The sequence below is a fragment of the Pollachius pollachius genome, assembly GCF_949987615.1.
Source record: "Pollachius pollachius genome assembly, chromosome: 5".
Classification (NCBI taxonomy): Eukaryota; Metazoa; Chordata; class Actinopteri; order Gadiformes; family Gadidae; genus Pollachius; species Pollachius pollachius.
In genome coordinates this window covers 8,246,290-8,269,694 of record NC_136938.1, presented here as the reverse complement: position 1 = coordinate 8,269,694, position 23,405 = coordinate 8,246,290, and the positions used below count along the sequence as shown (strand labels likewise).

Here is a 23,405-nt window from a genome sequence, read left to right as displayed (position 1 = left end):
TGAGGAACTACAGTAACACGGTTATGTGCAAGAACAACAAGTCACTTACGAAAATAAATTGTTTTGCTTAGCTTCGACTCTTGCAACAGGAGAAATTGCAGCTCCTTTCTCATAGAGTAGTTGTTGACCTCTCATTTAGCAGCACAGTGTTTGGATTAGCCTTTCTAAGCTACCCGTGTAGAACGTTGCATTGCAGTTCTGTAAAATCAGTAAATTCATAATTATTTTATTTGGTCATCATGGGGGGGCCACAGGGGGGACCAGGAACATGTCTACAGGGGCACTGGCCCCCGTAGGCCCCCGTGTAGAAACGCCATTGCTCAGGGATTCGTATTATTTGATGTTATGCACAAACATTTTAAAATACTTTTGTTGAATAAATTATTATAATTAATTAAGAATTAATTTCAAAGTTTGGTCTCTACCTCCTACTGAGTATTTGCTACACGGCTCCATTCTCCCTAAACAAACCTTTAGTGATTTAAATAGTTAACATTAATTGAGGTCCTAGGGCTCTGGTTCAAAACCTAGGCGGCGTTGTCGTTAACCGTATCCTGGCCTACCTGTCGCATGAACATCATTAGCATTTCCCTGGACCACTTGCATTTATGAATGTTTTTATATTTAAATCAAATCAGGTTAAATGTTGGGGAAATCTAAATAAAGCCTGTTATCAGTGTCCATTAGTAGGAAATATATATCCTACATTGTAGTATTAAAATAATATTTATTCAAGATCACACAAGAGGGATTGCTGTTATGCTGAAGGCAGAATACCCAAGCTGATATTTGGTAAAACAGCATGACTTTGAGTGGGATATCTGTATGTTACCATTTATTTTGTAACCGGTTGAAATATGAGTCTGTTTTGGTGGCATGTTTGCTTCCGATGAGTTAACAGCTAACAATCAGTAATGTAATTAATGGTTATTAGAAACACCTATAATAGAAACACCTATAGCAGAGTGATACATGTTTAGTTAAAAGTCCCAGTGCTGTAATACTCGATATCAGAGCTCAATCTAGTCAGATAAAATAAATTGGTCGGGACTTACTGTTGTATAATTACAATCAATCAATGTTTAAAATAAATGTAGCATTTTTTATTAAATCTTTGTAAAACCTGCTTAGTGAACCAGGGTGCCAGGTATGACTGAGAGGGTGAAGAGTCACTGCATCCGGGTAAGTCAGTTAGAAGCTGGTGGCTGACGTGCATAGCAACTGCACCTTGTACTCCTTTTGCATATCGTTAGCCTCAAAGCAAAATTGCCGTAATCATATTTTGGGCAAATTGTGCTATCTAACTAACACTACTCTCCAAACGCTGCTGATTCACTGTGCCTCATTGGCTGTATCCTAAGCCAATCAGAGTTTACATACAGCTTTTAACATTCCATAATCACTATCTGCTTAACTCGTGTATTTGACTTTATATATGCTCAGTGGCGCCAACTTCAGGTCAACATTTTGGGGTCATCAATTGTTTGTTCAAATGTGTTCCACCAAAAAGTAGGCTATATCACGTCTCCAAAGTCCTGCTTTCAGAATTTGAGGTTCAGAACAGTAGTTCATGAATTATTTATGCATTATTTATCTGTAATTTCTTAATTTTTTTCAAAATGTTGGTTGTGATGATGTATGATTTAACCATACCATCAATTGACGAATGCGTTTTACATGTGCGTTACGAGTGGCGGGGCGCGCACTTATTTTCCATAAACAAGGCCAAATAAATGGGAGTACGCCTAACTTAATTACATTTTAGTCACTCACTTAGAAATGTAGAAATCATGGAATTAACTCGCCCGGCTCTCTTGGTAGGCCTATGCAAGAGCTGACTTCACACTGCTCACTGGCATCGTCCAGCGGGTGGGGCAAAGCGGGCGCAAATTGTTCCCACCTGCAGGCTTACGGAAAGAGTCAAACCATGCAAGTCTTTCGGGTTACTCCCTGAATGTGCAGCGTTCTAACGCGCTTGCTGTATGTAAACGGGACAGACAACGAAAACGTGCCGGTTCACTTCTTTTCAATATTGAGGGTTTTTTGCACCCCCAACCTTATCTTTGGGGGTGCAAGAAAATTTGTGCCCCCCCAGAGATGGCGCCAGTGAATATGCATATATGTATTTATATATAGGGCTATATCTATATATATATATATATATATATATATATATATATATGTAATATGTTTGTGTGAGTGTATGTGTGTATGTGTGTGTCAGTGTGTGTGTGTGTGCGTGTGTGTGTGTGTGTGTGTGTGTGTGTGTGTGTGTGTGTGTGTGTCAATACGAACGACACAGACACACTGAGGAATCAGGCCCTAAAACAAACCCAGGGTAGAGGTCCTGGGTGAAGATGGACTGGAAGGTGTGGATGTGTGTCAGTGTATCTGAGGACCCTCCTACATCTGGGGACACTCTATAGAAGGACAGAGTGCCAGCAGGCCGGTCCAGATAAACTCCTACTCTGTTAGAGCCAGCGGGGGGGAAACGTATCTCTGCTACACTATTGTTGTACCAGGAAATGTATACACCATCATCAGAACATTGAAGAATCCAGGACTTGTTCTTCCCTCCAAGCCTGCTGTCATTACGCCTTCCTTTCCTTGTGATTTCTCTGTATGTCATTCCTATAGAAACACGTCCTTCCCTCTCTACCTCCCAGTAACAGCGGCCAGTCAGACCCTCTCTACACAACACCTGGGTCCAGGAATCAAATCTCTCTGGGTGATCTGGATACGACTGGTCCCCTCCAACCATCGTCACCTTTCTGTGGTCCTCAGACAGATAGTCGTCTGTTGGCTGTGTTTGGGTCCAGTGTGAGTTCACAGGCATCTGATGGGAGAACAAGACATTAGGCTGCGGAATTATTATAATTACAATAAAATATGAATTATTATTAGTATTACTATTAACACCATTGCCACATATAAACCTCCACATATCAGAGCTGAAGCATAGCGGACAAGCGGATCTTTTCAGCCTGAGGTGTGTGAGATTCTCGTCACTCATCTACCATTTAAATTGTTCAGCCAAACAAAAACGTGGCAAAATGTGGTTCCTTAGGGCTCCCTGGTTAACATGTGAGTAGAATGAAAGCAGACTTCAGACGTGCACTGTGTGTGTGTGTGTGTGTTTGTGTGTGTGTGTGTGTGTATGTGTGTGTGTGTGTGTGTGTGTGTGTGTGTGTGTGTGCTCTATGCTTGAGCTCTGATTTGTGTAAGCCTTAATAGTAATAGCATTCTAGTGTAAATCTGTGGGAAATATTCATATCATTATAATAATCTTATTATGAATGTGTTATGTCTAATACAGGGGTTCTCAAAGTTTTGACAGCTGAGGGCCAATTTAGGAACCCAGAATTTGACTGAGGGCCGCCAAAGGAAAAAAAAATAGGCGGGAAACGCCGTCAGCATCCCAGTGATGAAAAAAAACATTTCATCGTGGACCTCTGGGAGTGAGGTCAAGTGAGGTCTAAATCACGAAACTGAGGTTCACCCTTTCAAAGTAATGTACAGTCGGATTAAATCTAACAAATGTAACAGGATTTAATTGAAAGCTAGAGAGAGTCGACTTTTCTCTTTATATTTATTTATTTTTGTTTAAATTAATAGTGATATAATAATTAAAAAAAATATATTATTATTTTTTTTTACTTACATCTGTATGTCATTGCGGGCCGCGAGGAATGATTCTGCGGGCCGCCATTTGCCCGCGGGCCGCACTTTGAGCGAACTTTTAATAACTAACAGTAGTGATAACAAAAACGTGTTAGTTATTATAACTAATAATAAGGAGGATGATGATAATATAAATAACAGTAGTTTATAGAATATATTAATATGTATACATGTCATATACATTTATTACACGGCTCTTCTCAATGCCGTGGAACGCTCCGTTCACTTGCATGGGCCCTTCATAACTTCCGGCGGTGAATTATATTCGATAATTCACCGATGCTAAGTATAATTGACCGCTGTCAAAGAAAGTGGATTTTTTGCGGTCTTTCGTAACACTCCCCAAGTAGTCCGGTAACTTATCAACCCCAGCGTACTCGGTTGCTAAGCGACGTCAACGTCTTTGGCAGACTATTTCTCTGCTGATCAACACTACGAATGCTGATAACAAATTAATTTTAAATAGACAAAAAAATATATTTTTCGTTTTGGCAAGTAGCCGTGCAATAAGCTTCGCATCGGTGTCCGGTTCGCCCTATCGGGGCTGATTTTCCCGATAATGAGCGGCATACTACACATTAAACCTTACACAAGTACTATTAATAAAGGATTGGTCAACCGTTTGTCTCTCACAAAGTGACGGTGAACATTTGTGGGTTGTTTTAACTTGAATTTAGAAAGTTATCAATCTGACATTCTCTGCAACTTCCAGCAAAAAAACTATTTCATAGTGGTAGATTTATAGGATGAATCAAACAACATTTTCTAAAATAGTAGACTGAAAGGCCAGAGTCTCCATTGGGACCCATTGTAATATAAACAGGGGGTCGTCACGCATAAATCCCCTGTGCTCAACAAGTATATTTTCAATCAATTGATAATTGTACGTCTGCTATAATAATAATTTCACCCTAAGACTTTACATTTGACGTCATCACGCTCAATGGAAGTCAATGTGACAAAGCGAAAATATATGAAAACGGGTGTAAAACTAAAACAAGCATAAATGATATCGAAAATCTGTTCAGATAAGTATACAGATCAAAATGCGATGTTTTAGTGAAAATGTATGTTCAAAGATTATAAGGAAAAAAATCTAAGTTTTTGGGCCTGAAGTAGTTTAAATCTTACAGAAATTGATTTGATATAAATACAATTTTTTTAAGCATAAATTTAAAAAAAATTGGTCGGTGCCAAAGTTTGTAGAGAATAATCAATTTTCGTAAAACCATTTTTTGTTTATAATTAGGCTAACTGTCAATGATATAGGCGGACAAACTGTCTACCATATTATTTTCGATTCAAACCAGGATTCTGCGTGCTGCAGCTCAATGTTATTTTGAATCAAATGTAACAAGTTTACTCAGCAACCAATGAGCATTGACCAAGCCTAACCTGCTATGCATGCACAACCAAAATTATGCGATTTCCCCGTTCATTTATTTTATTTTATTTACAGCGGGTGTTGTACAGTTCCTCCAGAGAGGGGAGAGGGCAGCCGATGATCTTCTGGGCCGAGCTAACGACCCGCTGTAGAGCCTTCCTCTCTGCAGCTGTGCAACTGGAGAACCACACGCAGATACAGTACGTGGTGATGCTCTCCACTGAACTGCGGTAGAAGGTCAAAAAGCAGCTCCTCTCTAAGGTGGTAATTCCTGAGGACTCTCAGGAAATGTAGTCGCTGTTGTGCCTTCTTGATGATGGCTGTGGTGTTGGTCCACACACACACACACACACACACACACACACACATTGGGTGTGAAGCCGGTCCGTACCAACATCATCTCATCCATGCCGCCCAGTCTGGACCCACACCAGCTTGCCTACCGAGCCAACAGGTCCACAGAAGACGCCGTCGCGACGGCTCTCCGCTCTACCCTGTCCCACCTGGAGGAGAGGAGTAGCTACGTCAGAATGCTCTTCGTGGATTTCAGCTCGGCGTTCAACACCATACTTCCGGACAGACTGGTGTTCAAACTGACAAACCCGGGACTACCACTCAACAGCTGCACCTGGATTAAGGACTTCCTGTCTGACCGCCCCCCAGAGGGTGTGGGTAGGCTCCCACACCTCCACAGCCCTCAGACTCAGCACTGGGTCCCCTCAGGGCTGCGTGCTGAGCCCCCTGCTCTACTTCCTCCATGCACACGGCTTCACCCCCGTCCACCCTAGAAATGACATCACAAAGTATGCGGACGACACGGTGGGCCGCATCTTGGGGGGGAGGGGGGAGAGACCGCATACCGAGACGAGGTGGAGCAGCTGAGCAAGCAGTGCAGGGCAAACAACCTGCTGCTGAACCAGCTCAGAACCCGGGAGGTCATCATCGACCTCAGGAGGAAGAAGACTGCGATCCAGCCCCTGCTCATCGACGGTGGGTGCGTGGAGAGGGTCGCTGCCTTCCGCTTCCTGGGGGTGCACATCCAGGAGGACCAACACCACAGCCATCATCAAGAAGGCACAACAGCGACTATAATTCCTGAGAGTCCTCAGGAATTTCCACCTTAGAGGGGAGCTGCTTTTTGACCTTCTACCGCAGTTCAGTGGAGAGCATCACCACGTACTGTATCTGCGTGTGGTTCTCCAGTTGCACAGCTGCAGAGAGGAAGGCTCTACAGCGGGTCGTTAGCTAGCAGAGGATCATCGGCTGCCCTCTCCCCTCTCTGGAGGAACTGTACAACACCCGCTGTAAATAAAGTAAAATAAATGAACGGGGAAATCGCATAATTTTGGTTATGCATGCATAGCTGGTTAGGCTTGGTCAATGCTCATTGGTTGCTGAGTAAAGTTGTTACATTTGATTCAACATAACATTGAGCTGCAGAGCGCAGAATCCTGGTTTGAAACGAAAATAATATGGTAGACAGTTTGTCCGCCTATATCATTGACAGTTAGCCTAATTATCAACAAAAAATGTTTTTACGAAAATTGCTTAGCCTTGACACGCAAATGCACAAGCAAATGGAAGATCACAGTTCTTAGACGTTGTTCATTTCACTTCTTGAAGCCAGCCCTTGCTTTCTGTATTGTGTCATTTCTGCCTGGTGCGTGGCTTGTCCAATAGGCTACATGCTACCCGAATGCGTGCCTAGCATCAGCGGACCTGTTCTGTTACTTTTGTTGATTGTGGAGGCTCTTGTCTAAGGTTTATAACCCGTGGCAGGCCTACTCAATGTTTAATTTTAGATGCATAAACTGTTCTTCTGACATATCAGAGTCGGGTGAACTGCATTTATTTGCGTTTAGCCTCCACGACCGCCCTCCACCTTTTATTTTCGTCTTCGTGTGTGTGGCTGCGCAAACTTTGTGCAAAGGGCTACTACCACATAGCCTCGACAACAACAAGAACAACATATTGTTGCTAAAAAATAATTACTAATTAGCCTAATAATATAAAGAAAAATGTGTTTCGTTTTTGATTGCATTTCTGCTGTTTGACTATGAGGTCACCACTGAGTTAAAATATTTCTCAAATGGCAGTGCCTCCCTGCTGGTGACCCATGCCCCTCCAGTAGATCTGCTCCGGCGCTGACTCTGTAACAAACACTTTGTACTGCTGCGCTCAGGGAAGCGTTTCAGGGCTATGGCTGCATGGACAAATAGACTAAAATTTAATAAAGGCGCTGAACGTTGCTAAGACCTGACCCCTCGGACAATCACGCACACGCTCACGCACACGACATGTGGCAGTGGCATGACCATTTCGCTGTACTCACACCTGTACCTGTTTATTGACAAATAAAGATCATTCATTCATTCACACACACACCCCCCCCCCCCACCCCCCACACACACACACACACACACACACACACACACACACATACACCCTGATGTTATTCTATAAAGGACCCTCTCCCAGCGCCTCACATAGCCATTGAAGACAAGCTTATATTCCGCCCATTTCCCAAATATCCTATGTATTTAGAGGATTTTCATACACTTTTTAATTAAAGTGTATAATAGTGCAGCGAATGGTCGTGTCCGGATGAGGGGATTATTAAAAAATAATAAGTGAGTGTGCATTCTTATATAAATCCATATTTTAGAGCCATTATTTTTTCAGGTAAGTTGTTTTCCTTGTTAGAGTACTACAAGTAGGCTATCACTCTTTCCCTAGTACAATATGAAATAAAGAGATCCAAAACAAAACAAACGTTTTTGCGATAGAACCAGGGCGGAGCCAGAGGGGTGTCTGGGGTGGAAAGCCCTGTTATCTGATTGGCCACCTGGGGTGCAAATCAGAGTTGGACGCTTATCGATATCTCATTTCTCCTCTTGTTGAAAGCGTTTATTTGGACATTCGGCCGTGCCTTGAGAAAGGCCCTCACCATTGAGGTTTGTGGGACATTCGGCCATGCCTTGAGAAAGGCCCTCAACATTGAGGTTTGTGAAACATTCGGCCACATATCACCAGGGCTGCAGAACTATGCTGTTCTTATTCTACCTAAGATCATTTGGCACTTTGGCGGACCCTCTGTTCATGATTAAAACCTGCACTGTGTACACTGACGTTCAGAGATGAGAAGAGCATCATGTCACAAAGATTAAATTTGGTCTTAATCAGGCCAATTCCGAAACTAATAGCAAAGCAAAGTGAATAAAATAAAATATACATAAATATGATGATATGCACAGCCGAAAAATTCTTGAAACAAGAAATCATTTAACCTTTACCTGTGCTAAAAGATAAAGATAAAAAATAAATTCAGGTTGCACATGAAAGTAACGGGACGTAACAAACTTGAGAAAAACAACATGTACTTTAGCTTAGTAGGGGTTGTTATTGAATAAAACAACCTCGCAGTAAAGTTTGTAATATTGGTAGCCACCATTATTATGTGTATTTTTCAAGACAATTTCTGTGGAGCCATATCTTGTGGTTTCAGTCATACAGAAATAAAACAATGTTTGACTCGGGTGGATCAGAGAGGTCTGTACATTGGTCTGTGTGACAAATTGTTTTTGTTTTTAATTTACTTCCATTAACAACCGTGTCACACACAAATGCTATCTGGGAATCTAAGTGAATGATCAGCTCTATCAGCAATCACAGGATTCAGTCAAGCTCCTTAGATGCCAGGTTAGGGCTACATACTAATTTTCTGACAAGGTCTATGGACCCCCTGAAGTAGTCTTGGCCACCCCATTTGACCAAGCTACTATTCGATACCCCAAACCCAGAATAAACTGGAACCAGAGACTGCTATATCAAAGATACAAGCTTTATTGGCTTAAGACACAAATCAAATCCATGTTAAATAAACAAACAAAGAAAGTAAACAATGCGGGGCTAGACTGCACTCAGGTAGGCTAGTTAGCAAATTGAATTAAACACCAGTACACCCACCCACACACAATCCTGTTCTGGTGATTGGAATCTATGTTGATAATTGAAAAACGTCCTGCCCAGTTGCTTTCTCAGGTGTGTCTCAGTACAGGAAGAAAAGGCCCAGGTGAGGTTCCCGCCCCTTTTTATAGGTTCTGCCCCTTGCCTGTGTCCTAGTGCTTGCCTTCCCAAAACCTTCCCTGCCACATATAAAACTCTAGTTCCACCACTGGATACAGCTGCACACCTTTATGTTATCAAAAGCGACCGATAGCCACGTACCGCAGTGCAAGTAAGCATTGACTTGTATAGTATATCTTCCTGTACTTTGACACACCTGAGAGAGGATGGTGGCATGTTTGTAGAATAGCCATCTTGTATGTGTGTTTAAGCATAAGGTTTGAGTCACCTTAGCTCGCCATTAGTAGGTACATTTGAGTGCTGTAGAACAGTTTAATTTGGTTGTAATTAGTTTGTGTGGTTCTAATCATAATTTGCCAACATATTTGATGATTCCCTCTTCTTCTACTTATCTAATAATCTCCTACTAACTCCCTGAAAGCAGTCGCCCCACATTGTTTGCTTTCTTTGATTGTCGATTAATTGTTGATTTGATTTTTGTCTTAAATCAATAAAGCTTAAATCTTTGGTATAGCAATCTATGCTGCTATATCTTGCTTTCTTCATGTTACAACTTAATGGGTTGGATTCTTTGTGTCTTTTTTTCCTTCTTCATCTTGTTATGCCCTCTAGATGCAGGTATTCAGAAAGGTATGCACGCACGCACGCACGCACGCACGCACACACACACACACAACCCGCCACACACACGCATGCAAGCACGCACGCACGCATGTTCGCACGCATGCAAGCACAATCATCCACACACACACACACACACACACACACACACACGCACACACTCACACAGAACTGAATAAGGGGTGTATATTGTCATTCATATAGAAGTAGTAATAAAGTGTGGCACACTCTGGCTCAATATGTATTTCTCTATTATTTGGATGAAGTTTTGGCCCACAGACCTTCTGCAAGATCAACAAAAAGATCCAGGCACCGCATATTATATAGGCCATGCAATAAGATACACTGCATATTATATAGGACCTACAATAAGATACACCGCATGTTATATATGCCCTACAATAATATACACTGCATGTTATATAGGCCCTACAATAAGATACACTGCATGTTATATAGGCCCTACAATAGGTTACAGGCACTGCATGTTATATAGGCCCTACAATAATGGCGCATTTCCACCGGCGGGTACGATTCGGACCCAGCATGCCTCAGCCGAGTAGTGAGGGTGCGGTATTGCCCAGCTCAGCTACGGCTCGCGCTTTCACCGCCGACAGTATCCTTATGGTAAAGCGGGGTTTAAGCCAGATGGGGATAGCCGCGGCAGCTACGTAAGCAATGTGACCTCATAGCAGCCTGACACAGTGTAGCCTGCTAATAAATCCAAGGGAAAAGAGAAAGCGCACAATGAACAAAGAGAAACAATGTAGGACGTCCAAGAAGGACGTCAAACTTTTGCGCAAAATTTTCTTCAATAAACAAAGCTTTTGCCGTTTCCAGAAATACCTTGCGCTTACTGTGTTTGTTTGTTTTTTTCCCCCTGACGCACGGAAGTGACGAATCTGTCGACCAATCAACGGACGGTATGTGTAGCTCGAACTTGCCGGCACTCTTTCCGCGTCTCAGTACCAAAACGGAGGAGTACTGCGAGATGAGTACGGCCCAATACGCCTCAGTCAGGATCACGCCCACTTTTGGAGGTGGAAACGCGACCCGTGCCGCACCTTTGCAGACTGAGCCGACCCGCCCCCTCCGCTGGAAATGCTCCATAAGATATACAGAATGTTATATAGGCCCTACAATAAGATACAGGCACTGCATGTTATACTCAATACCTTAGAGAGGAACTTTTAATTATCCGTATACTCTATGTTCAGCATTCTGAGTTATTAGTTCTTACACACACACACACACACACACACACACACACACACACAATGTCAAGTAAAGCACCGAAAGGTAACTAACAAAATGAGAATTACTCAGCTACAACAGCAACTGTATGTGTGTGTGTGTGTGTGTGTATATATGTGTGTGTATATTTATCTATGCATATATATATATATATATATATATATACATATGTGTGTTTGTTTGTGTGTTACTACAACCGACACAGACACACTGAGGAATCAGGCCCTAACACAAACGCAGGGTGGAGGATATGGGTGAAGGGGGACTTGAAGGTGTGGATGTGTGTCAGTGTGTCTGAGGACCCTCCTACATCTGGGGACACTCTATAGAAGGACAGAGTGCCAGCAGGCCGGTCCAGAAGCACTCTTACTCTGTTAGAGCCAGCCGGGCGGAGACGTATGGCTGAATTTCTACCGTTGTACCAGGCTGAGTAAACATCATCATCACAATAAAGTATCCAGGACTTGTTATTCCCTCCAAGCCTGCTTACATCACTCCTTCCTTTCCTTGTGATTCCTCTGAATGTCACTCCTATAGAAACACGTCCTTCCCACTCTACTTCCCAGTAACAGTGGCCAGTCAGACCCTCTTTACACAACACCTGGCTAAAGGAGTCAAATCTCTCTGGGTGATCACGATAATCCCCTCCAACCACCTCCACCCTTCTGTTGTCCTCAGACAGAGAGAGTCTTCTGTGGGCTGTGTTTGGGTCCAGTGTGAGTTTACAGGCATCTGATGGGAGAACAAGACATGGTTATGCTGCTGAACAATTACTACTATTATTATTATTATTATAATTATTATTATTATTATTAGGTGAGTTCTGCATCCAGTGCTCAACTATTGTTCTTCTTAAGTTTTATTATTTCTTTATTATTCTCTACAAAGTTTGGCACACTACTCCTTCAATAATATTTCACCTAGAGACATCCTAACCCAATTTTAAAATGTCAAAATGTCAATCGCACGCTTCTATTCAGATTTTCCAAATATTTTAAACTTTTAAGATATTCTACTTTTATAATATATTTTTTTAACTTGGAAGTAATGGGAGGATGGCGAAGCCGTCCGCCCCTTCTCTGATGCTTCAACTACTTCTGACTTTGTAACTCGGTCAATTTTTTAGTTTACCTTCGTTCAAACATTTAACAAATCAACACACTTGTATCTTCGATTATATGAATGATATGAACAGAATTTCAATATAATTTATATTTTCTTCAGAATCACAGTTTAACAGTTTAATTTCACACAGGCTTCGTATATTTTCAGTTGGTTTCATTGACCTCCGTTGAGGCTCGAGCGTGAGGACGTTCCAGATTATGCTCTTGCCCAAGGTGGCTATCACAAAAGCTAACCATTGTCGACGTCGCAGAGCCTAAACAATGTCAATATTTAACCTAGCAACACAATGTCAAAATTACCCTATTTATTGTAACACTATCGCTTCAATGATTAATCTATTGGAAATATGATTGTAATATTTCAGGCTTTTGTCTGTGGGGACCCCCGTTTATATGGCTAGAGGCTAGCTGTTTGCTACATACCGGGTTTACTCCCGGTAGAAGCTTAATGCTAGAAACATGCTGAAACAATCTTTTTCATGTCATGCTCACTGTTGCCAGATTAGGCAGTTTCCAGCCCAATTGGGCTACTCTTAATCATGTTAGGCTGGACAAAAATTAGCATTGGGTGGGTGCATACAATTTCCCTGCACACGGAGCATGTACACGTGTATGCGTGTGTGTGTAACCGGTTTGTGTCTCCACATTTTCTGCAGGAAATGTATTTTCTAGTTATAATTAATACAGCCAATTTTGACTTGGCCAATAATGCCAAGCCAAAAATGTTGACCAAATGTGATGTAGAAGTGCCCTCTGGTTAATACGTGAGCAGACTGAAAGCGGATTTACTTTGCATGTGGCTCATATGTGTGCTATTTTTTGACCAGCATTTTGAAAGTTACCAAATGGGGGACATTCTCTTCAACTTCCAGTTGTAGATTTCTCTTGGGACCTAACCTCAAGCGACTGTGTCGTTAAAAATATGCTGTCATTTTTGTATTTTGTATTTTCATATTATAAGACAATTAACGAGGAAATGACCTTTTGTTTATATTAACAATTCCATACATTGATCTGTTATTTAACGTCAAAACTAGTTAATTAAACAACGTCACATAGAAGGCGGGTTGTGCCCCAGCAGACTTGGGGAGTAAACCCCCTTCTAATTTGCCCAGGCTGATTTTACAACCTCATGTTAGATAATATATGCGGCATGAGAGGAGGCGAACACAGCTTGTGATAAGCGCATCGTTAAGAAGAAGAATTAAGGTTTAAATCCCTGTAAATTGCATGCTTCAAACAAGGTGTGTGTTTGTTATTTACCGGTATTATGTTCTGTATGCTGTGTAATGATGATTTTATGTCATGATTTCTGTTATACTGTGTGTGTTTATCTGTATCGTTTTCACGGTGAAGTTGGAGGCAAAGTCTTCAATAAAACCTGTTGCAAGGAAACACTTGTGTCTGCCGAATGCTGGAGAGGGATTTATAACGAGTGTGGTGTATGTTTTCACACATTTGACAACGCCACTCGCACCAGCTCTTTTGGAACCCAACCCATGTGTCAGCTTTTTCTGAAACCTTAACCACTGTAACAACTGAAAGATCACATTTTATTAAACCTGTAGGCGGAAAAACAAAGATTTATCCACCCTTTAATAATGTGAGTAGCATGAATTTTTTGATATGATTATGTCTAATAATAATTAATAATATATAATTAATATATATTTAATAATATCAATATAATAATACCTGGTTTTCAATTGTATACAAGTTCAATTAATTGTTATTGCGATCATTATATTCGTATTAATATAGGGAAAATACATGGTGTAAACCATCTTGAATCAACCCAAGCAGACACTTACATTCAGTGTTTGCTGATTTCAAGACAGGCGGTTTCTTTAACTCCATTTTCAGTGTCTCCTCCAGCTGATCCAGGGCTCTCCTCAAGATCCCTACGTAGGACGGATGACTGACCTCCACTGTCATCCAGTCCCTAGTGAGTGGAGGATCCTTCAGGGACATGAAGGTCTGGAGGAAGTGGAGGTGGTCTTCACTGTGTGAGAAATGCTTCACTTCTGAGCTTCTATTGGTCAGCTCTTCTATTTCCTGCTCTAGCTCTTTGATGAGGCCTTCAGCTTGTTTCTCTGTGGATTTCAGTTTCTCAGCAGTTTGGTTGAGATCAGCACGGCACTTTTCAATGCAGCATGTCAAAGCGTTGAGGACCTGGACACCATTGGCTATGACTCTGTCTGCGTCAGCTCTGCTGCATTTTACTGTGTCTTTGATCTCCTGAATTTTTTGTTTTCTCTCCTGGATCATCTGCTGGACCTCGGACTCTATCTTCCCCAGCTGGGCCAATTTCACTTCATATTCCTCCTTTAGCGGTACAACAGGATGGGACTTGTGGTCCATCTCTGTGCACAACAGACACACACACACCTGTTCAGTCTGACAGAAGAGTTCCAGAAGTTGATAGTGTTTATTACACATCCTGTCTTCCAGACGGTCCATAGGCTCGACCAGTTGATGCTTCTTCAGGCCTGCGACTCTCTGATGAGGCTCCAGGTGAGTCTGACAGTAAGAAATAAAACATGCAAGGCAGGACTTCACAGCCTTCAGCTGGGTCCCAGTACAGACGTCACAGGGAACTTCTCCTGTTTCAACACAAGGCGTTTCTTTGACTGGTACAGAGGTTCTGAACTGATTAACCATCTCTGATATGAAGGTATTAACCTGTAAATCAGGTCTTGTGTGGAAAATCTGGTTGCAAACTGGACATTTGTACTGTACTCGGTCATCCCAGAACTTTGTAATACAGGTTCTACAGAAGTTGTGTCCACATGGTGTAGAAACTGGGCTTTTGAATACATCAAGACAGATGGAACATGAAAAGTTCACCTCACACCAGGAAGTAGCAGAGGCCATTTCTAGAAAAAAAAATTGTAGTTAATAAACAATTCAATTGTTTTCTTATTTTTAATAAATAATCTCATTTTACATTCATAATAGTAATAATATTAAGTTAAAGGTCCCGAATTATGCCACCAGGTGTGAGTGTGATTAGCTGTTACAAGCGTTTTTGAAAATCAGCCTCTTCTGACAGCACAAGTGGGCGTGTCCACCGTCCTAGATGTATGACGGATAGATGAGAAACGTTTGCTACAGTCCACTGGGTAGGCTGGTAGACTGATCTATCCAGCACAGATCTAGGAGGATACGCCCACTTGTGGTTCCACTAAAACAAAGGAAGAGGCAGACTTTCAAAACCGCATGTAATGGCTAATCGCACTTACACCTGCTGGTATAATATTGGACCTTTAATATAGCATACATATTGCATTGGTGGTGGGATGAGACTTGACTTACTTAAAGCCTTCATTTATGAAATATTAGGGAAATATAATTGATGCAATAATTTAGTAGGTGTAGCAGGAGGAAGACAGATAAATATTTTATAATTAAATTAAATTCATTTGTATTGTATTTATTTGTAATGTTTTTTGCCCTTTAAATATAGCTGAATATTTATTAAAATAATAAACAAAAAAATAAACATCTATATATTTTTCTTGTGGAAGTGGATTTGTTCAGTTTGAATATATTTATATAGAAAGAATATTAATCGAAAGAAAATCTCGATTTAGTAAACTTTACCTTATCCTGTCTGTGGTTAAAATGTGTGCTGCCCCGTGTTGTATGAAAATATAAAGGTAAATATGTAGGGAAAATAATATCCGTTTAATGAAAAGATTTCGGTTTACGCCAAAAAACACAAAGTAATGGTTTAGAATAGAGGCAAAACAAAAGGTTTCAAAAGGTATTGAGAGTAAAGATTGAGCTTCTGGGCTGCTTAGGGTGAATGACATGACAGGATGAATATACAGTATCTATTATAGTATGTCTGAAACCTTTATGATGGTTCCAAAGGTCTCTGTCAGGGCAGGGCCTCCAGCAGAACACCCAACCTTAACTGATCACGGATAAGACAGAACAAAGGTTTGAGGAAGTCCACATATCAAGCTATAAAACCACCGGGACCCAGTGATGCTTGAACTGTGCAACTAAAGTGTTACTTCAGCTATACAGTGCTTTTTTATTGGCAGAGGAGAAATCATGTGACCTCCAACGTATCAGAATACTAAGAAGAAAAGCATCAGGAACACTTTTATTTTGAAGTAGAAATACTCCTAAATAGAGTTAGGAAACAGAAAAGACATCAATGACCAAAACAACAAACCAACAAACATTTTAAAGCATATCCACACTTTCAACAACCGCCCGGATCAAACCAGGACACAGACCTGGTTCTTTTGTTAATGATTGAATAATCAATCATTAACTAAAGAAGATTATTGGTTTGTCAGGATTACTGTTGGCTGTGCAGCACTGCACCTGTACTCAAACAGTACTTAAATACCATCACATCAATAAAACATCACACAACCAGTAAAACCTGTGGGCCAAAAAAGCAAGACATTTAGATTGTATTATAGTAGCATCCACCCACCCAGCCAGTCAGTCAAAGCTAGATTATAATATACTACCATATTTATATTTATTATCGCGCAATATTTCCTGACTTCATCTCCCACCTGCACTGCGGTAAAGGGTATTATGTAAGACGGCTGTTTCTTGATTATAGTTTAGCGTCTGAACTCCAGAACCCCTCTCAGACTGTCCGCCAAGCTCTGGGCCCTTGGATTATACAGCCTCCTGTGTGCCTGGCTCCTGGGCTTCCTATCAGACAGACGCCTGGTGGTGGATATTGGTAACTGCACCTCCACACCCCTCATCCTCAACACCGGGACCCCCCAAGGCCCTTGCGTGAGCCTCCTGAGCCCCCTGCAGTACTCCCTGTGCCCTCAGGACTGTCAGCCCCCCGTCAGCTCCAACACCCCGAGGAGGTACGCTGAGGACTCAATAATAGCCATGAGAAGGCCCAGCTGGGCCAGCCGCAGCACCGGGCAAACCGCCTGGTGCTGAATGTGGACGAGACCAAGGAGCTGGCGGTGGACTTCAGGAGGAGGTCCCAGCTGAGTGACACCCCTGATGTCAATTCATGTCCTCTGTTACCTCGTGAGGCCAAACAGTGTTAAAGCTCACATTATTCACTCATTGGTTCACACATTCATAGTGCCAACACCAGTTCTGACTAGGTTCTGCTTCTGCACATAGTGTATTCAAGACAATGGCATATAAGGTTTTATGGGTCTGGGATAAATATGATCTATTTCTACACCTCCATCATGTACTTGTTTCCCATGCTCAGACAGGATGAGCTGGGGATGAGCTGTATCAGGATCCAGAGTCACATCTACGTCATACTGCTGGACCCGGTTCAGTTCAGCATCAGGCAGCTGCTTCACCTCCATGCTCAGTCTCCTCCAGCTGATCCAGGGATCTCCTCAAGGTCCCTACATTTAACAGGACTATTATGGGTTATTTGATATTTAATTATTCTGGTGTTATACAAGACTTGGTTACAAAAGTATTATCTCTCTGACTTAAACCACTAAACCAGCTCATGTAGCAGCAGACCTTTCACCAATACTAACTGAACTTCATCATATAAATACATAGGCCTATACTTTTTATGATAGAATAAAAAAATGATGATATAGATTTTTAGTTTCAGGAAAAACAACAGTGGCATAACAATCAAAGAAGCAAACCAAAAAGTTTACTGTAATCACAGCCACCGACCGAGATAACATCTTTTATCGAAATGACAGAAGAAATTCATTAATTTCTAATAGAATAATGTGTAATCAGTAGTGCTTCGCATGCAATGTCATTGTGCATTGTGTTGCTTTTGAAGTAGTGCATGCAATAGATATTTTTCACTTGATAAAATTCCCTTTCCACATTTCCCTCCATAATTGTGTGGCCAGCGAAGCACAGTAAACAAAAGTGACACATGAGATCCTGAAAGTCCAGGATAGAATTACAGGGCTACTATCTAACAGATTTTTTTTCGCAGGCTTGAGCCGTCAAAAACAACCTTGGTGCGATTAAAATGAATGTTGCTCTTTGGAAAAACGGTATGCTGTCCAATTCAGCTCCTGTAAAATACTGCAACAAACCACCGCATTCAAAAGAACCATAGGCTACAGCTAGTGTTCTATGTAGTATGTTAGTCCAGTTAATATTTAACACACCGACAATTACAAATGAATGAGCAACAAATTGCAATCAATGTTTTCTTTGCGTGATATTTGAATGCTCTTTATTGTCTGGAGCCATAATTCCCGCATTTAAACTTTATTTCGTTCGGTGAGACTCTTGTTTGGTCATGGTGAAATGTTTGTGAGTGAAAAAAAAAAGCATTAAGACTTTATTATTTGTGTAAAGTTGGGAATGAATGTGTTTAACCAGTGGCACTGAGAAGTCAAGATGCAATAAAAAAAGGATGATTCCTCATGCGAGTAATAGACTTTGAGTACATAGTGTATACATCGGATGTGTGCTGGATAGATCAGTCTCCCAGCCTACCCAGTGGACTGTCACTATCAACTCATCCAACCGTCATACATATAGGTGCACACTCCCATAGTGATGTCACTAAGGCACAGGGCATGGTAGCATTTGAACGGCATGTAATGGCTAATCACCCTAGTGCTAACATAGGGCCTTTAAAATAATGTCATTTTATCAATAATTATTGTGCACAAAAAAACACAGAAATATATATAGAAAGATGAAAAAAGCCTCTTGACAGATATTCGTGCATTCCTCTAATTTCTAATTAGTTGCCCTGATTTACGATCACTCAGCTCATGGCATGTTGACATGTCGGCTTGCGGAACTCTGACTCAAATACAGGTAATTTGGCGTGGGCAAGAAACTGTCACACTTTCAAATGATCTTTTAGTAATAAGTACTAAATATAATTTCTTGGGTCAATGAGAACAATTAATTCCACAATGCCCCTGAGATCTAGATCTGCTTATTGAATGAGCTTTTTACTTTTCAGGATAAAATTAGTTAGATATAATAATACTTCTGATAAAACTGATAATGAAACATTCAGGAAGGCTCTGGAAAGGCTTCTAGACCTCTGATCTGGGTTACAGCAGAGGCATAAACTGTTTGTGGAGCGTAAAATAGCAGGGCCATTCTTCTTCCTCACTCTGTTTCGCCTGTGCTATCGGCCAACAATGGAAGCAGCTTGACTCGGCGATGACACGGCGGTCCTGTCGGAACCTCGTAAAAAGTTATTCACTATTAAAATGCACCGATCCTATTGGCCCACCTGGCCGCCTCTATCCATCAACTCCGCCCCTCTCTTATAGCGAGCGATCCAGTTCGGGAATCCCCGCAGTGGCTGCCTGACAGACGAATATTTGCTGACATATAACCCGGCACAGTCAAAGACCATTACCCTGTTGACTGATGGGAGAGCGGCTGTGACTTAACACTTTTATTTCCTCCATGCAGCTGAGCTCCTTGACCAGCTCAGCGGACACATCCTTTCAAGTTGCATCAGTGGGTCCATGACTCTGCCTCTAAAATAATATGGCCGCTTTCATTTGGCCTCTCCATCTTGCCTCGGTGATGATAGGCCATCAATAACGTCAGGATGGTTGAGCACTCGGCTGAAGGTGAAATATATTTGTGGTGATGGTTTGTATGATCGTGTCCAAGTGGAAGGATTTCAGTATACAAAACCCTAGCTTGTAGGGCTACAGAGCCCTACAAGCTATGACAACATATGTCAATATACGCAATATTCCATCAAAAGAAAGGGCAGTTAATATTCCGGTGCGGTGGCCTGCCGATACAAGTTAGCACAAAAGGCAATTTTATGCATCCATGGACTGGCAGTGGGACCTGGTGAATCCCCAAAGACTCTTAATGAATATACCAGTAGAATCCTTGAGCCAGGTTTATTTATAGTAGATTGTAAGTGAACTTTTGAAAAGTTTATTTTTTGTCCTGTTCACCGACCCGTCGAATACTGTTGACAAGTCATTCTTGGAAGCATTTAAAGTCGACCTTGAGGAGTTTTAAAAATCAGAAAAAAAAAAGTATTAACTCTTTATTAGATGAGCTTGATGCCCTATACAGTGAATAAATGAAAGCATGGAAACCGCCAGCTTTCGTGACACAATGTTCTTAAAAAAAATACATTTTTCGTTAATATAAGTTTGTTTTTAAGTCGACTTAGCTACTTCATCCTTCTGTCTCGCTTTTCGATTACACCATTTCTTTGATTTCTTTAGTTTACTGCAAGCTTGTCTCTCATGAAAACATTAGGAACATCACATTAACCCCCAAAATGTGCTAGTAAATTTTTTATAAACATCGACATGACAGCCAATCTGTCTTGATGCAACACATTTGAATCGAGTGGCCTTGTTTATCAGGACACCAATGTGAGACACTGAGGTCTTTGGAGACTCACGTGAAGCCTTTCATCCACCGGGGCACTGAGTCTCGTATGGAGATACATGAGGTTGAGCTAGCCTAGATTTATGTTTTGGCAAGTGAACCAAAATTGTCTACCGTTGTCAATATAGATATAACCCAGTGGATTAGAAACAGATGGATAGGCTACATGTTCACTTATGCAAATGTATTTGCTTTTAATTAATCTTCAATAATGTATGGAGATTTAAAGCAGTATTCATCATTGGGGGTATTTACAGTGAATGGGGGTTAATGGAAATGACTTTCTGTTGTCGTGCCAATGCTATTTCTCTTGTTGGACAATGGTGTAAATGGCAAGTGAGACAAGAAATTCAGCAAGATTAATTTGTGTACTGCAAGGGTTTTCTGGGGGGATTACCCGACCAGACATCCCGTGTGTATATGTTTGCTTGTCACATTGATTGATGTAGATTACTACGGCAAACAGTCAGTTTGCTAACTTGTGACTATAGAATAATCGGTTACTTTTCAATCTTAACCGGAATGCCAATATTTTATTGATTTAACATCAGCTGGCTCAGCCTCTTCTCCAACCTAAACAACAGTGAAGGTAATTAGTCAGAACCATCCAAAATGGAGCAATGGTCCAATGGAGCTTGACCATTCAGCTGGTCCAGCTCCCCTATTGATTGGTGTTTGAGAGAGCAATACTCTGTCCTTCACTTAGAGTCATTCCAATATATGTGTAGGATGTGTTTTCTTTGTCTGGTCTTGTGTTACTGAAGTGCTCTGTAGCAAACCTACTTTAAGTCTCAAGTTCAAGGGGAACAGATTGTTAGCTCTAATCTCCAGAGGCGAATAGGTTTAATCTGCCTAGAAGGAGATGGTGTACCTGGTGTACCCCACACTTAGGGTTATTTGTATACAAAAGATTTTTGCATTTTAAGTCATTTTGATTTTGGTAGAACAAAAACGTTTATTGTGTTGGGGCAGAATTTTCTAATATTCTTTATCATGCAATTTTTTTTTTTTTTTTTTATCCACTTATGTAGTCAGACAGTTATGAAAATGTCTTAAATGTTGAATTACCTCATGATGTTTAAAACACAAATACATGTTTGTCCCTGGGCTCCCAGACCCATTACGACAGGAAATCATGGGGGGTTGTCTCCTGATCTAACCTTATCCAGGCATCTGAATGGCTTGATCCATCAAACTCTGGCCAACACCTCTACTCTATCTGCTCCTCACCCTCTAACCTCATAATTGCCCCGCCTGACACCCTCTGCCCGTGTGGCCTGGCCCTGCCTCTCCTCTCTCTGCATAGTGCCTCTCTCTCCGGCTCTGGGGAACACACACCTAGCCTGGCGCGGGAGCCACTTTAGTTGCAGCCCCCCTTTGTCCTCCGACAGCTAAAGAAGTGACAAATTGCTGTTATTATGAAAAGAAGGTTGCTTCTATACATGGGTCCGGGCATTGAGAAGGTGCGGCCGCTACATCATTGTCAGGGAAACTAATGATAAGATATCATAGGACTGAGGACAAGCATGCAAGACAGAGCCGACCTCTCGCATCCTTCATCAAGTTCTGTCTTTTTTCGCTCCACATTCATCTTCATTCTGTATGGAGACGCGCTTATTTTGCTTTGCACTCTCAGAAATGAATCAGCATGCTGGGCATGTGAATGCCATTCTGCCACATAGATTTATAAGAGATTCGCCTCATGCACTCTATCAGCTCTTCCGGTTATGAGGAATTATGAATAAAGTCTTATATCTGCAGTACTTGGTTGACCTGTTTTGTAAACTCTCCCTGCAGTAAATGGAAAAGATGTGGTTATGTTACATCTTTGTCAAACTGCATTGAGTGAGGGTCAAAATCCCAAAACTAACAGAAACAGAAACATTGTCTAACCAATGTTCAATTATAACAGCAAACAAAAATGCACAATTTATTAAAATGAATGCCCCCAAACAATTTACAATCTATGAAAAGATACAGTAGTTTGTCTTTCTTACGCAAAGTTTTGTCTCTGGCACGTCCTCGAATGAAGGGAACTTATTTATATAGCTGAGGCCCCTCCCCTTCCTGCGTACAAATGTGGGTAAGTGGGACACATGTTTTTTCACAGGCATATATACTGTGTTGTGACTGCTTCAGTCACAACACAGCTGTATAAGCTGATCCAGAAGTGTTACGTCTGGAGCAGGCAAATTGCCGGGGCAGATTTCAAGGAATATCGAACCCTGTTCGCATTCACACAGCAACCAATACAGGAAATCTTGGGGGACTTTGCAGGATGAAACTGCATGTGTCAAAGAAGCTTAATTATGCGTGTTAAGCTGATGCAGAAGTTCAACACAATAATATGACTGAGAGTTAAATATTGAATCCCTCCTATTTAAATCAAAACAAACGATAGCTTAAGGTGCAGGAACTGATTTTAGTAAATATTCATAATTATGATTCATATTTTAAATGCAGGCTTTGCTTGCCAATGAAAAGCATAGTATCAGAGTGTGTCATTAAGTGTTTATAGTAAACCATATCTGACGTTCAGTTCCTACTAAGCTGCCTCCTCATCCATTCAGAGGCAACAGTTGTTTGAATTCTAGTTGAGGGGGCAGAAGGTTCAAGCAGTAGCGACAGCAGTAACATTGGATCACTGAGATGCTCTCTATTTAGTCAGCAAGCATCAAGGTTCATAACATCATACGTTTTGCCTTGTCAAAAGCATTAGATCCCTGAATCAGGGGTTCACTTCCCTTCTCTGTCTTGGCTGACAAGCCCTAATAGCAATAACACTGCCTACAGCGGGTTGTTCAATTCATTGTGAGTGACATTGAATCAGTCTGTAGTGACTTCTTGAAGTGGGGTTTACTGTGGAATCTTCTTTTCCAGTATTTCTCTTTGCAATTTATTCACACCCACCCCCC

At 41.4% G+C, this 23,405-nt stretch overlaps 1 protein-coding gene across 1 annotated transcript; it reads right to left on the bottom strand.

The window, feature by feature from the left end:
- Positions 1-2,198: 2,198 nt before the first annotated feature.
- On the bottom strand, positions 2,199-15,024 carry LOC307076282 (tripartite motif-containing protein 16-like; the record flags this gene model as incomplete). The annotated part of the gene is given in 3 exon segments (XM_079737218.1): positions 2,199-2,789; positions 2,791-2,836; positions 13,962-15,024. Coding segments are annotated over 3 exon segments (1,614 nt in total). The 3' UTR covers positions 2,199-2,284.
- Between the last annotated feature and the right edge of the window lie 8,381 nt (positions 15,025-23,405).